Genomic DNA, 15,626 nt, shown 5'->3' on the forward strand with positions numbered 1-15,626 from the left:
CCCAGGCCTACAGATCAAGCTCAGTTCTCTACCACAGCAGCCTTTATCACTGAACCAATAAATCTAATACTTTTTTTTAAAAAATTCTTGTGTCATTTTCTAGCAATCGTAGATTTGTCCTACTAGGAACTCACATCAAGGTGATGAATATGGAAGAATCTACAAATGGGAGTCTCTCTCTTGAATACCGACATCTGGTAAGCTGATCAGTTCAGGACCTGCTAAACTGTTAGATTTTATGAACACTAAAAACTGGACTTCTTTGAATAAGGATTTGTGTTAATCACAAAGCACACATCTAGGCTCCATCCATTGTTAAAGAAGAGCTTTCATGCTTTATTCTTCTCCAAATACTGTATCATTCTGAGCACTTGCTTCAAAATTTAGCAACAATAATCATAAAACTAACACTAATCCCTCAGAAAGAAACAAACTGTTGCATACATTGTATAGAAAACAGAGAGTAGAGCTAAATGGTCAATTTTCTCAGTGGAGAAAGGTGAATAGTGCAGTGCTCCAGGGATCTTTACTGGGACCACTGCTTTTTAACAATTATAACTTACCTGGAAATGGGAACAATAGGTGAAGTGATCAAATATGCAGATGACACAAAATTATTCAAAGTTGTTACATCACAAAAAGATTGTGAGAAATTGCAAGAGGACTTTGCAAGACTGGGAGGGAGACTGGCATCCAAATGGGAAATGAAATTCAATGTGGATGTAAGATTCATGGACCTTTGTGTTGTGGTAAGGATGGCTCAACCTACAGGGAAAGCCCTGTAGGTCCTCACCGACAGCTGGCGGATCTATGCTGGGAAGAGACGGATCAGGAGCTTCACCTATATCAAACTCTTTCCCCTCAGGTTGAGGCTTGGGTTCTGCGGGCCGTCAGGTCTTAGGCGAGTGTCTCTAAGGAGGAGGCAAGGGCTAGAGTCAAAAGCAGGAGATAGACTAGAAGGGTCAGTGTCCAGGCAAGGGTCAGTGGTGGATGGCAGGCAATGGTCAAAGTCCAGGTGAAGGTCAGATCCAGAAGTCAGTCCAAGAGCAGGCAGAGGAGACGAGAAGAGGAACCAACATGGAAGGGCAGGAAGGAGGGCAAGGGTTGGACTGGAAAGACGAGGCAGCTGGGCTGGAGAGATGAGGCAGACACAAGAACAGGAATGCAGGAAGAAGCAGCAACTCACAGTACACACACGATGTAGGCGACCCACTGCTGAGGCGTTTGTTTGTTGCACAGCTGGGGTTTAAATACCCAGTCACATGATGTCATCTCTGAGTGTCAGTAGGAGAGAATCCCACTGTGGGGCCTTTAAGAACAGGTGTGCGCCTTTGGGGAATCCTGGAGGCAGCAGTTTTCTTGCCATTGTAAAGTGCGGCGTCATCGGGTCCCGGGGCGAGTGTGCCAGCTTGCAGGGACATCCCACAAGCCAGCAAATATAACAGTGAGCAAGTGCTAAGCGATGCACATAGGTAAGAAGAACTCAAATTATAGCTACACAATGCAAGGTTCCAGATTAGAAGTCAGCATCCAGGAAAAGGATCTAAGCGTCATTGTGAATATGTTGAAATCCTCTGCTCAGTATATGGCAGTGGCCAAGAAAGCAAATAGAATGCTAGGAATTATTAGGAAAAGAATGGAGAATAAAACAGAGAATATCATAATGCCTTTGTATTGATCCATGGTATCACTGTACCTTGAGTATTGTGTGCAGCTCTGGTCACAGCATCTCAAAAAAGATATAGAAGAATTAGAAAGGGTAAAGAGAAGGGCAACCAAAATGATAATGAGATGGAATGATCCCCTAATGAAGAAAGGCTAAAGAGGTTAAGGCTCTTCAGTTAGGAGAAGAGACAGCTGAGAGGAAATACAATAGGGGTCTATAAAATAATGAGTGGAGTGGAATGGGTAAATGTAAATTGGTTGTTTATGCTTTCAAAACGTACAAAGACTAGGGGATATGCAATGAAGTTCTAGGTAGTATATTTAAAACAAATAGGAGAAAATATTTTTTTTACACAATTTGTATTTAAGCTCTGTAATTAGTTGCCAGAGGATGTGGTAAAATCTGTTAGTGTAGCTGGGTTTAAAATAGGTTTGGACAAGTTCCTGGAGGAAAAGTCCATAAACCATTGTTAAGGTGGGCTTGGGAATATACACTGCTTATCCTTGGGATAGGCAGCATGAAATCTATTACTATTTGAGATCCTGCCAGGTACTTGTGACTTGGATGGCCACTTTTGGAAACAGGATACTGGGCTTGATGCACCTTTGGTCTGACCCAGTGTAGCAAATCTTATCTTCTAATAACATAGTAAATGATGGTGGTTAAAGACCAAAATGGCCCATCCAGTCTGCCAGTAAGTAATTTGCCCATTTTGAGTAGATGTGCATACAAATTTTCATATGGAACCCGATACCACTCTTACCTCCATGTGTCTTTAGGGCTATAACTACTAGAGATATGATTCGGCCAAACCTTTTGGTTCGGCCTTTGTTATTGGCCAGTCATGGGAAATTTCATTTCCCACATTTCGGGTTGATTTTTTTTTTCGGCTGTCCCGAACCTAAAAAAAACAAAACCCTGCACCTACCCTTCAGATTTAATTAACTACAATCCCCCCTCCCAACCCCCCCCCAAAAAACAAACTTGCCTAAAGTCCCTGGTGGTCCAGCAGGGGTCCCGGGAGCAATCTCCCACTCTCGGGCCATCAGCTGCCAGTAAACAAAATGGCGCCGGTGGCCCTTTGCCCTTACCATGTGACAGGGGCTATCAGTGCCATTGGCCGGCCTCTGTCACATGGTAGGAGCAATGGACAGCCAGCGACATCTTAAAAAATGGCGCAGGCCATCCATTGCTCCTACCATGTGACAGGGGCCAGCCAATGGCACCGATAGCCCCTAACACATGATAAGGGCAAAGGGCCATCGGCGCCATTTTGATTAGTGGCAGCTGATGGCCTGAAAGGGGGAGATCACTCCTGGGACCCCCGCTGGACCACCAGGGACTTTAGTCAAGTTTTGGGGGGGGGTTCGGGAGGGTGGGGGATTGTAGTTAATTAAATCTGACGGGTTGGGGTGGGTTTGGGGGGTTTTTTATGTGCCCTTTCTCCCCCCCAAAAAAAACCAATAAGAAAACTACATGAAATTTCGTGGGTTTTCCTATCATTTCAGGGTCCCCCTGAGACACGACAAAATAGGAAATATCGACTATATTTCCTATTTTGTCGCAAATGAATGCACATCCCTAATAACTACCACTTTGTACAGGTAACTCAAGTATTTCATTACCACTCTTGCAGCTAAGGATCTTCTGTGTTTATTCCATGCTGCTTTGAAATCTATTATTGATTTTGTCTCCACCATTTCCTTTAGGAAGATGTTCCAGGCATCCACCACCAACTGCATGAAAAAATATTTACTGACATTTTTCCTCAGTCTACCCCCTTGGGGCATCATATCATAAACCCTAGTTCTACAACTCCCTTTCCACTGAAAAAGCTTTGCTTCTTGTGCATTCATACCTTTCAAGTATTTAAATCTGTATCCCCTCTCTTTTAGGGTATAGATACTGAGGTCTTTTACTCATATCAGGCTTTGGGTACAAAGCCTTCATCATTTTGATTGTCTTTCTCTGGACAGTCTCTAACCTCGCTATATCTTTTCTGAGATATAACCTCCACAACTGAACACAGTACTCTAGGTTAGTATTTCTCAATCCTTTTTTATTTCGGGGCACACATTCAAGTTTGCTCAGTCCTCCTGGTACACTAAATCAAATGCTGAATGATTCTTACCATCCCCACCCCTCCACTAGTAGGAAGAGAGTAACACTTCTTATCTGTGTATTCCTCATTATACTAGCTACAGTCTGATATCTGAATATGTGGAACCAGCGGGTGTTGTGAGATTACAGGGACCCTCACATTCAGACATCAAATTGAAGCTGGCAGAGACGGTGCACATAGGTAAGAAGCACTGCTCTCCTCCTGTCAGTGGGAAGGAGGGAGAGAGGGGAAGAGAACCAGATTTCTGTTGGGTGAATCTGAAACATTTGTTACCTGTAGTGCTAGTAGTGAGCAAAGTAGTACATTTTGGTGGAAGGGGGAAAGTCTAGTGGACTGTCCCCATGGAAACTTGAATTGTACACTCAGGATATAATCTAAAAGCACATCTTTAAGTTTTGTTATCACAAAATATGTTTGGGCCCAATACAAATGTCTTCATGCTAGCGGGTATGTCCTACATAAAATCCAACTGTTCCCAACAACAAAATTCTGCATGGCAGACAAATTCAGGTCAGAGACTTTGCTGAGTCCCAGAATACTTTATATTGATAAGTTGTTACTGTTTGCTATCGAGCAATACATTTCCAATCTTTGAAGTCCCTGGTTTGCTTTTCTAGCTCAATATGTCTTTTTTTTTTTTTTTCATTCCCTGGTCTTCTCTCTATTCCTCTCCTTAGTGTTCCTTCTCTTTATGTGCCCTCTTCCCATTTTCTCTTTCCTTCATAGTGGATATTTTAATACTTTCTCTTCCTTCAATCCTTCTGCTCTTTCTTTGATGCTCTCCTTTCCTCATTCCTCCTCCTCTTTTTTCCTCCTCTCTCCTCCATTGTCTCCCAGAATTCCCCAAGTTTAAGGTTTTTTGTCTTTCATTCTCCATCCTCAGCTCTCTCCTTTTACTGTCCCCTTTCTCTCGCTCTCTCTGTCTCTCCCATCACAGGTCCTTTCTCGTTCCCTGTCCATCCAATGCCCGGCCCTCTCTCCCTCCATTCTGGGTTCCCTCTCACTGATTCAATGTTCTTTCTCCTTCTCCCTGCCCTCATCCCCAGATTTCTCCTGCTATTCCAGGTTCCCCTTTCTCTTCCTGATCTTGAGTCATGTCTTCATCTCCATCTTCCCAGTACCTAGTCCTCTTTCATTATCTATCCTGAGTCCTCTTTCCCTTTCCATCACTCTGCTCCTTTTCCTTCCTACCCCTCCTGGTTTTTCCACCCTTCTCATTAATACCCAATCCTTTCTCTCTCTCCCTCTCTCTCCTTTCTCCCCCTTATCCCCTCCCTTGATATTGCCAATCTTGTCTTCTCAATACTCTCCCCATCCCCAACCTGCAGGACCGGCACTGCATAATATTGTCAGCATCCTGTGCCTCCTCCCCCCCCCCCCCAAAATTCACACCTCTCCTCACCTTCCCCAACATTCACAACCTTTTGCACTGCCCCCACCCAAGCATTCACCCCCTTCTCACCTCACCCCTTTACAGCATTCATCCCCTTCACTTCCCATCCCACAAATCATTATCGCATGACTGGAGCTCTTGGTGATGCCCTCCTCTGCTGAATCCCAGATCCTTGCAGCACAGACATCTATGCCCTGGCAGTGACTCTCCAAGCAAAGAAAGCATAACAAAGAAAAGCCCCCTACTCCAAGCAGCAGGTGGAGCTGGGGAGTGTACAGATGGAGATGGGCTGGAGTAGAGCACAGGGTCTCTTCTCCTCCCTTCACTGCTGCTCTGTAGGCTCCCTGCTCTTTCCCCCTCCTCCAGTCTTCCTCAGTGCGTCTAGTTGCCATGGGAACAGGAAGGTGGGGCTGGAGCAGCAAGCAAAAGATTTGGAGCACTGTTCATGATCCTCCTCCCTGGGCATGAGCCCAGGGAGGAGGATCATGCTGAGGCTGCCTTCTGTGTGGCAGCCTCAGCATGATCCTCCTCCTCCCTGTCCTAGGTGAAGCCTCACAGCAACCTGTAATGAGGCATTATCACCTCTTTTTTTTTTCTACTGGTAATGCCTCTCCCTATGCACCCCAGCATCCCTGTGGCTCGGTTTCACTACCTTGACATCATCAGACACTAAAATTCCAAAGATTCCTTCCTGGGTGACGCATATCACTTTTTCACTACGTATCACATACCGATTCTGTTGATTTCTGCTCCCCAAGTGCATAACTCTGCATTTTTTGGCATTGAATTTTAACAGCCATGTGTTCAACCACTCCTTGAGCTTGCTGTCAGGGGTGTCCACATTGTTGCAGATGCACAACAAGACAAGCTTTTGCCTTTACATAAGAATATAAGATATGCCATACTGGGTCAGACCAAAGGTCCAACAAGTCCAGTATCCTGTTTCCAACTGTGGCCAATCCAAGTCACAAGTACCTGGCAAGTACCCAAACATTAGATAGATCACAAGCTTATTAATTACTGTCATAGAAGTTTATGAATTTATCCTCTAGGAACTTATGCAAACCTTTTTTAAACCCAGTTACATTAACTGCTTTAACCACATCCTCTGGCAATGAATTCCAGAGCTTAACTATACGCTGAGAGATAATTTTCTTCAATTTGTTTTAAATGAGCTACTTGCTAACTTCATGGAGTGCCCCTGATCCTTCTATTATCTGAGAGGGTAAATAACTGATTTACATTAACTTGTTCAAGTCCTTTCATGATTTTGTAGTTCACTTAGAGAATAGCCACTGCCATTAGCAATGGTTACATGGAATAGACTTAGTTTTTGGGTACTTGCCAGGTTCTTATGGCCTGGATTGGCCACTGTTGGAAACAGGATGCTGGGCTTGATGGACCCTTGGTCTGACCCAGTATGGCATTTTCTTATGTTCTTATGTTCTTATTATATCCCCTCTCAGTCGTCTCTTCTCCAAACTGAATAGCCCTAACTTCTTTAGCCTTTCCTCATAGAGCAGCCATTCCATGCCCCTTATCATTTTGGTTGCCCTTCTCTGCACTTTCTCCAGTGCAGTTATATCCTTTTTGAGATGCGGTGACCAGAACTGCATACATTATTCAAGGTGCGGTCTCACCATGGAGCGATACAGAGGTATTATGACATCCTCCGTTTTATTTGCCATTCCCTTCTTAATTCCTAACATTCTGTTTGCTTTTTTGATCACCACAGCACCCTGGGCCGATGATTTCAATGTATTATCCACTATGATGCCTAGATCTTTCCTGGGTGGTAACTTCTAAGACAGAACCAAACATTGTGTAACTACAGCAAGGGTTATTTTTCCCTATAAGCATCACTTTGCACTTGTCCACATTAAATTTCATCTGCCATTTGGAAGCCCAATCTTCCAGGCTCGCAAGATCCTTCTGCAATTCATCATAATCCGCTTGAGATTTAACTACTCTGCTTAATTTTGTGTCATCCCTTTAACTCCTTTGTAAAATCTCTCACAAAGATATTGAATAGTATTGGCCGCAGGATTGATCCCTAAGGAATTCCATTAATCACTTTTCTCTCCTCAGAGTGAAGTCCATTTACAACTACTCTCTGTTTTCTATCACTCAGTTTGTAAGCAAGTTTAGGGGTGCAGGGACCTGTCTGCTAAAGGACACTCCCAGTTCACCTCCCACTTTATTTCTGAGGACAACACGTTGTCTTTTGCTTGAGTTTAGGATCGTGAAGTAGACTTTTATTTATCAGATTTGGCAGGATATAGAATTTAGAAATAACAACAATTCTTGTCTCTAACATCCTGGCCATTAAGCACCAATTTACCCTAAAGAAACTTCTGTGCCATGGGTGGTTACCAACATGCCATAAACCTTAGCCTGCTTCATATACTAATACTTATGACTAACTTACTTACCCCTGGTCCCAGCTTCAGGCGATGCCCCTCTGCTCTGAAGCAGACTCTGGCTGGAGAGCTGGAGAATGTGTGCAGGGAATGAGACTTGCTTCCTGGAGTTGGTACTGGCAGAGCTGGTGGTGATCTGGGAAGGAGACTTGCTTCTGGCTCTGGTACTTGCCAGGCTGTCTGGGGCTTGCTCTCACCCCTCACTGTCTCAGACTCCATCTCACTCTCCACACCTGAGCAGGGCGTCTCTTCTCTCTGGTCTCCTGCCCCGGTCTCTTGGCCACACCTAGTCTTCTCCCTGCTTGATAGCAGGGAAGGGGCTGGTCTGCTTAGGACTCCCCTTTTGCTCTTCTGGTTCCTTTTCTTTCAGAGATCCCTTCTCTAGTTTCAGGATCACTCTCAGGGTTGCTTTTCTGGTTTTACTCTCAGGGTTTCCCCCTCCTCCCTATTTGCCCCCTGTCTTTTACTTTCCAGCTGATAAATATGCATAAGCTCATGCATAATCACAAGGTGGGTGGAGGGTCTTTGCCACATTGCAGATCTTTTCCCCCTCCCTGTTTTTTTTTTTTTTGGGGGGGGGGTTCCAGCCACATTGCAGGTCTTTTTGCCCCTCCCCATTTATTTAGGGGGGTCCTGCCACATTGCAGGTCATTTTCCCCCTCCCCATTTCTGCAGGTGAGTACTGGCACATCTGTATGCCAAGCTGTTATGCCAGAGTCAGTGGTTTTCTCTGTCTCAGACTGCCCATCTGCTGACCTCTGGACTCTGTTGGCCAATCCATGACTCCTGCTTAGGGGCTTAGCTGCTGTACCGTCCTTCTGCCTTGGTCCTATTTACACAGGCACTTACAAATAGGCAGATCTAGATAAAGTATCCTTCAGTGTAAATTTCTCATCAGGGCAAGGTCTCTTGTTTTTTCACAGAGATGGTGTTTTGGGGGTCTGTCACTATTTGACTGCATACTTCTTTGGCTATTATGACTCATATTTGGTGCTTTCAGTAGTAAAACATGGGATATTTTCCTACAAGTGCACCACCTTAGGCCCTCCCCAGCTGCTCAGTTTCAAAAGTTTTGCTAAAATCAAAGTAAACCACATCCAGTGTATATCTTTGATCTAATTCTCTAGTCACCTAATTATAGAAGTCAGAACAGTTAAGTTTGTCATGATCTGCTTCTGGTAAAACCATGCTACCTTTGATTGTGCAGTCCTCTGGATTGTAGAAAGTACTATCTTTTCCTTCACTAGAGTCTTCATCAATTTTCCCGCCATCGAGGTAAAGCTAAGTGGCCTGTAGCTTCCAACCTCCTCTCTGTCACCACTTTTATAAAGGGGGACTGCATTTGCCCTTCTTCAGTTCCACAGAATCATGATTGTCTCCAAAGATTTATTGACCAGATCTTTTGGCGGACCTGCCAGAACCTCTCTGAGCTCTCTAAGTATCCTAGGATGCATCCCATCTGGCTCCAGGACTTTGTTCACATTTCAGCTTTGCTAGTTGCACACAGGCACTCTCTTCTGTAAATGGTGACGTGTCTACCGCTCTCCCATATGTACCCTTGGCAACTGTCAGTGGTCCTTCTCCATCCCCTTCTTTATTGAAGATTGAACAGAAGAATTTAGCATTTCTGCTTCTTCCTCACCAAACCTTGCTCCTCATCTCCTCTCAGTCTTACAATGCCACTTCTGGCTGTCCTTCTTTCACTGACATAGCTGAAGAAAGTCATGTTGCCTTGCTCTACCTCTTTTGCTATCTTGTCTTTCATTCGTCTTTGGCTATCCTGACTTTTTTTTTCCCACCTTCTTGAGCTTTACCAAACATTCTTTCCTCTGTTCTTCTTTTTGTGATCCTTTGTACTTTTTGAATGCTCATCTTTTCTTGTACTATGCCAGCCACCTCTTTGGAGAACCAAACCAGTTTCTTTTCCACTTTATTAACTTTCCTGATATAAACCTCAGTTGACCTTGATCCTTCTCTTCTTAGTTTAGCCCACTGCTCTTCCACATCACCCACCTCTTCCTATTCTGCCAGCTTGTATATATGTGCGTACTTGTACATGCATACTTTACTGTCTGCCTCATTTGCATGACTTTAACTTGTTAGTACCCATGATAAAGACCGTGCCTATGCACCTTAATAGCCGATATTAGTGCACTTTAGTACATCAGCCTCTAAGTGACTTAAGAAGCAGCTAGATTGCATTGGTGTTTAAAGAAATATGGATACTGTTTATCAGTATATATATTTTAACCTATTTAACCTTAACAATATGTTTTCATTTTGCACAGCAACCAAAAGAAAGCAAGTCCAATGCAGGAAACAAGGGGAATGAGGTACTGTTTGAAATATATTTATTTATGAACATTTGATATTTCATCTTTTCCATGCTAGACTTAAGGCAGATTATAATCGGATTTAAGTCAAATTCTTATTACAATAATGTATAGTTTACAAACAACATAGAAATATGAGAGAAAGAGCATGTAAAGGTATACTTAGGTTCAAAGGGGATTAACCAATCATCTAGGGCAGAGGTTCTCAACCTTTTTTCTGTCCTGACATACCTTACAGATGATGCTCAGGTGCGTGACAGATTGCACACTACATTTAACAGCTGTACTAAAAAAATATATATCCTACATATTTTATTGTTGAAAATGTTGCAGGAGAAAGATAACATATTCTTTAATTTCATGAACTGTTTATAAAATATCATTATCAAATGTTTTTTTTGTTTGTTTTTTTTTGCTTACTGCATCAGTGAGAAATCTGGGACTGAAATACATATGCAGCACACAGTTTTTTGATACAGACAAACTCTCATGTATTTCACTGACAACCTCAAAGTTCTGACCTCTTCTGGAGGTTATACAGAGCAGAGTTAGGAAATTTCCCCTGTCATCTCAACATACAAAAATATATTCAAATTCTAGTATCCCCTCAGTAATAGTACTTCAAAATCCCTTCCCTGCCAGCCACTTTGTGAAATAACATGAAAACCTGCTAAAAAGACATTTAGAAATGATATAGCATACCAGCCATACCATACGAGTGCTAACACCCAGGACTTGAACAGCAACAACCTTACCTATGAAAAAGCAAGACTGCAAATATTGAACCCAGTACACTTACTATTGGAAAAACAAAGCAAGCCAGGCTGCTCTAGATCCCTGCACAGAATCTACATCCTTGTTAGCAGAAACCCTCACCTCTGTCAAGCATGCAGAATGCAGACGGAGTCTTATCTAATACAGAATAAAAGACCATAAATTATAAACAAGCATACAGAGAAAAACTGAAACTCCAAGAAGTCGGGGGGGGGGGGGGGTACAGACATGCAGGGGCAGGACACAGCATGCCTGCAATATTTCTGGCCTGCAACTGGTGATAGCAGTGATTGCCAGGGGTGAGGTAAAAGCAGCAACAGGGAGCGGTGATGAGGAATTTTAATTACCAGCTCCTTACTCTGCACTCTCCTCAAGCAGCCAGCACATGTAGCTGTTACAGAAAGCATAGGCTTGCTACATCAACATTTTGATGACACACCTTCCACCCCTTGGTGACACACTAGTGTGTCCCTACTCACTGGTTGAGAACCACTGGATTAGTATGTGTGGGGGGAGGGGGAAGCACAGGAACCTAGTGCAATGGAAAAGAGTCACTAGCTAATATATCCAGCCCTAGATGATATGGTTTCATGAGTAAGTTCCAGGAAGATAGAGGAATTTTCTTTACTGATCTTGTCACAGATTTATCACAGTTAAGATGAAGTTTAGGTGAAGGCCTGGCTCTTTTCTGAAGGTAAGGTAGGAAGTTTATTTGCATAAGGATAGTGAAAACTTGTTCCATATCTTAATAAGCCTCTATTAAAGACTCGTCTGAGAAAGTCCCATTACTTTAATGATCTAGGGCTTGTCCTAGTCAAACCCTTTATGCAACAGCTAGCTACTAAGAAACCATTTTTAAAATAAAACCACATTTTTGGTGCCACAAAAATACAAACAAGAAAAACTGCAGTAGCATCCCCCTACTACTATATAGTGACTACAATAGGCGTACTTGAACTGTATTTAATCTGGATGTTCCCCATGGCCAGGTTTACACAATAATAGCTCCTGAAAGTGGGGGGAAAGTATCAAAATGTACAAGTTATAGTTTTCAAGGGATCTTATAACTATGATCTAAAATTGTCCAGCTTAAGGGTGAGGCATTGGATAGTGATCCGATGGACAGAACAGGTCACAGCTCTCTGATGGACAAAATGGTAGGAGTCAGCTCTTACTGATAGGCTGATTTGATTGCAGGTTCTACTGAGCAGGGACTTTCTCTTATGTGTTTTTGTACAGTGCTGGGTACGCCAAATAGTTACCAATAGTAGTAGTAGTAGTGGTACCTCACATCTCTCTTCGAGGGGCTCAGCAGGAGAACACAGCTCTCTCCTGTAGATTTACTGGAAGCAAAAAACAAATCGGAAGCCAATCCAAGATTGCTGTGTAGCGACAAAAGAGGAGGAGATCGGTGTGTAAAAAACTTTATTAAAACTTGCCCGACTCTGGCCGAGTTTCGCTCACAATCTGAGCTGCCTCAGGGGCTACTGTTTAGAAGAACATTTTGAAAATACAACATCAATCAATGATCAGCATGGTATACAAATGTTTTTTTAGGGTATTCTTGTCTGTGCTTCTGATATAAATTCTGCCGACGCACCCGTCTTAAAATTTTCAAATGTAGTCAATGAACTGAACAGCTACATTCGGAACCGCAACGCATACTGGAGTGTAATAGTGACTAGAGTTGGGCAAGTTTTAATAAAGTTTTTTACACACCGATTTAGTGGAAGCCCCAAACAGGAGGAAAGTTATATGTTTGGGGCACATTGAACCATGAACTACAAAGAAAATAACTGCTTATTCAAAATGTACTTTCTCCTTTTGCTATATATAATGCTATATTATAGCACAATATATATTTGTGTGGAGCATTTTATCTTAGCTGTCAATTTTTTTTTCATTGGTAAACAGGAGCTTCATTTATAGCAAATAAAATTAGAGTTACCAATTAGTCCTATACACATGGCCTTCCTGGCTCTTAAGTGAGTTAAGCTGAAGTGCTGCTTTAAAAAAAATGCCAGTGATTGTTCATTCTGAGTTATTTTCACGCGATGAAGTGATTCTAGCAGCTAGCCCTCCCTCGGTACATCTAAGAAAAAGAGCCCTGAGTGGCCATTAGTTTTAATGTAAAATATTTTGCCAGCTGAGAAAATATTTTGCAGGACATATGGACGTTCTCTGTGGCTGCCAAATTATCTCAGGCACAACTGCTGGGTTTTGTTTTTTTATAATGTATTTAAACATATTTTTAAATATAAAGCACAGTGTTATGTAACATGAATGTGTACAGTTCTGTCAGACTCTGATAGAAAATGCTCCCAAAGATAAAAATGCTAAATTACAGAAAAATAAAAGGCAGAAAGACTACTCAGCTTATCTAGTCTGCCTTTCCATACCAACTATTAGAGATGTGAATCGAAACCGGAATTGGTTCCGATTCTGGTTCCGATTCACATCGTGGGTTTTTTTTCATCCGGCCTGATCGCGGTTTTGTTTATCGGCTGCGCCCGAGCCGATAAACAAAAAACCCACCCCGACCCTTTAAAACTAATCCCTTAGCTTCCCCCACCCTCCCGACCCCCCCCAAAAACATTTTACAGGTACCTGGTGGTCCAGTGGGGGTCCCGGGAGCGATCCCCCGCTCTCGGGCCGTTGGCTGCCACTAATCAAAATGGCGCCGATGGCCCTTTGCCCTTACCATGTGACAGGGTATCCGTGCCATTGATCGGCCCCTGTCACATAGAGGGAGCACTAGATGGCCGGCGCCATCTTTAAAAATGGCGCAGGCCATCCAGTGCTCCTACCATGTGACAGGGGCCGGCCAATGGCACGGATTCCCTGTCACATGGTAAGGGCAAAGGGCCATCGGCGCCATTTTGATTAGTGGCAGCCAACGGCCCGAGAGCAGGGGATCGCTCCCGGGACCCCCACTGACCACCAGGTACCTGTAAAATGTCTTTGGGGGGGTCGGGAGGGTGGGAGAAGCTAAGGGATTAGTTTTAAAGGGTCGGGGTGGGTGTAGGGGTTATTTTTGTGTGCCGTTTTCCCACCCTCTCCCAAAACGATAAGAGAACCCCCACAAACAATATCGTGGGATTTTCCTATCATTTTGGGGGAGCCCTCAATTTCTGATGATTTTGAAAATATCGACGATATTTTCAATCGTCGGAAGCCCGATTCACATCCCTACCAACTATTCCTATACAAAAATAGACTTCATATAGGGCCGGATTTTCAAAGGGTTATGCATGCCGAGCCTATTTTCAAAAGGCCCGGCGATGCACGTAAAGCCCCGGGACATGTGTAAGTCCCGGGGCTTTACTAAAGGGGCGGGAAGAGGGCGGGGTGGGGTTAGAGGCTCCCAGCACAGCAGCCATTTGTCACTGTGTGGGGGATCACGTGCTGGTAGTCGGCCGGTGCACGCAACTTACTTCAGCCCCAGGGCTGAAGTAAGTTTTAAAACAAGAAACAAAAAAAGAAAAAGGTAGGGGGGAAAGGGCGGGGAAGGGAAGGTGGGGTGGAGGTTATGGAATGAGGGAAGGCAGCATGGCTCGACGTGGGCTTGGCACGCACAAGGTGCACAATTGTGCACCCCCTTGCGCGCGTCAACCACCGATTTTATAACTTGCGCGCACAAGTTATAAAATCGGGCATACATGTGCGTGCACCGGGTACCGAGCGCACATGTACCCCCACGCGCACCTTTTAAAATCTACCCCACAGGGTCTGATTTAAAAAGCATTTGCACATTTAAAATTGGGTTTTACACATGTAAATGCGCTTTATCTATGTAAGTAGACTTTTGAAAATTGCTATATGTCATTGAATTGTCCATATGATTTAACCACGTAAGTGCACGTTATGCACATAATTATCTTTGGAGAATTTCTAAGGTAGTATGTTACATTTACACATGTAACTACCTTGAAAATTCACCCATTAATTAATACATTTAAACATTGACAATGAAAACAAAATCATATCCAAATCCCCAAAGTCATCGAGGTCTAAAGTTATCCAGCCTTCTGTAGCCAGATAACTAGCTATTTAACCAGATATCTTCAAAAGATATCCAGTTAAGTAGCACTCCTTTGATTAATAAAAAAAAACCCAACACCTTAGTCGCAGGCCTCCTGGCCTGATTTCTTCCACCACCACCACCACAAGTCCAAACCCCCTGTTGGCTAGGATCCCCCCAAATCCCTCCAATTATGAACCAAAATGAAATTTGATGATAGCGCTCCAGCCCTTCCCCTCCCTCCCTGGTAAATACAAAAAAAATATATATTGCTTCCTTGCTACCCCCCAACACCCCTCCACATTTTCCCTCCCACCCAGTACTTGAATCTGGTCCCCCTTTGAGTCCCAGGATTGCAGTACACTGTGAAACATACAAACATAGAAGATGGCAGAAAAGGGCCAAATGGTCCATCCAGTCTGCCCAGTAAACCTATGGTAATATCTGCTGTACCTTGTAAGTTACCCCATGCTTATCAGTTTCCCACACCGTAAAAGTCAGGGCCCTCATTGGGCGTTGTTTCAATCCAATTCCCCGTTATGCCTTGCTGATGAAGCAGAAAGCAATGTTTGAGCTGCATCAATAATATCAAGGCTTATTAGTTAAGGATAGTAACCGTTGCATCAGCAAGTTACTCTTCCTCCCCCCCCCCCCCCCCCAAATACTTGTTTCCCCAGACTGTAAAAGTTATGGTCTTCGTTGGTCGCTATATGAAACCAATTCCCCCTTTCCCCCTACCGTTGAAGCACAGAGCAATGATGGAGTTGCGTCAGCAGTATCAAGGTTTATTGGTGATCCCAAGCACTTTTAGTGCAGATCTGGTAATAGCGCTGGAACTGACAGCTTACACTTCCAGCATTGCTCTAGTAATAGCACTGGAAGCACCTGGGATTGCAG

The 15,626-nt window shown here is 43.6% G+C and overlaps 1 protein-coding gene across 1 annotated transcript in view; it reads left to right on the forward strand.

Annotated features, from left to right (window-relative positions):
- The window catches only part of STAT4 (signal transducer and activator of transcription 4), a 235,662-nt gene that overhangs the window by 139,052 nt on the left and 80,984 nt on the right, over positions 1 to 15,626 (forward strand). Inside the window, exons 12-13 of the mRNA XM_029606087.1 lie at positions 104 to 197; positions 9,890 to 9,934. Of these exons, the coding sequence (XP_029461947.1) occupies positions 104 to 197; positions 9,890 to 9,934 (139 nt within the window). The remainder of the gene's footprint in view (positions 1 to 103; positions 198 to 9,889; positions 9,935 to 15,626) is intronic.

This window comes from Rhinatrema bivittatum, chromosome 6 (genome assembly GCF_901001135.1).
Source record: "Rhinatrema bivittatum chromosome 6, aRhiBiv1.1, whole genome shotgun sequence".
Lineage (NCBI taxonomy): Eukaryota > Metazoa > Chordata > Amphibia > Gymnophiona > Rhinatrematidae > Rhinatrema > Rhinatrema bivittatum.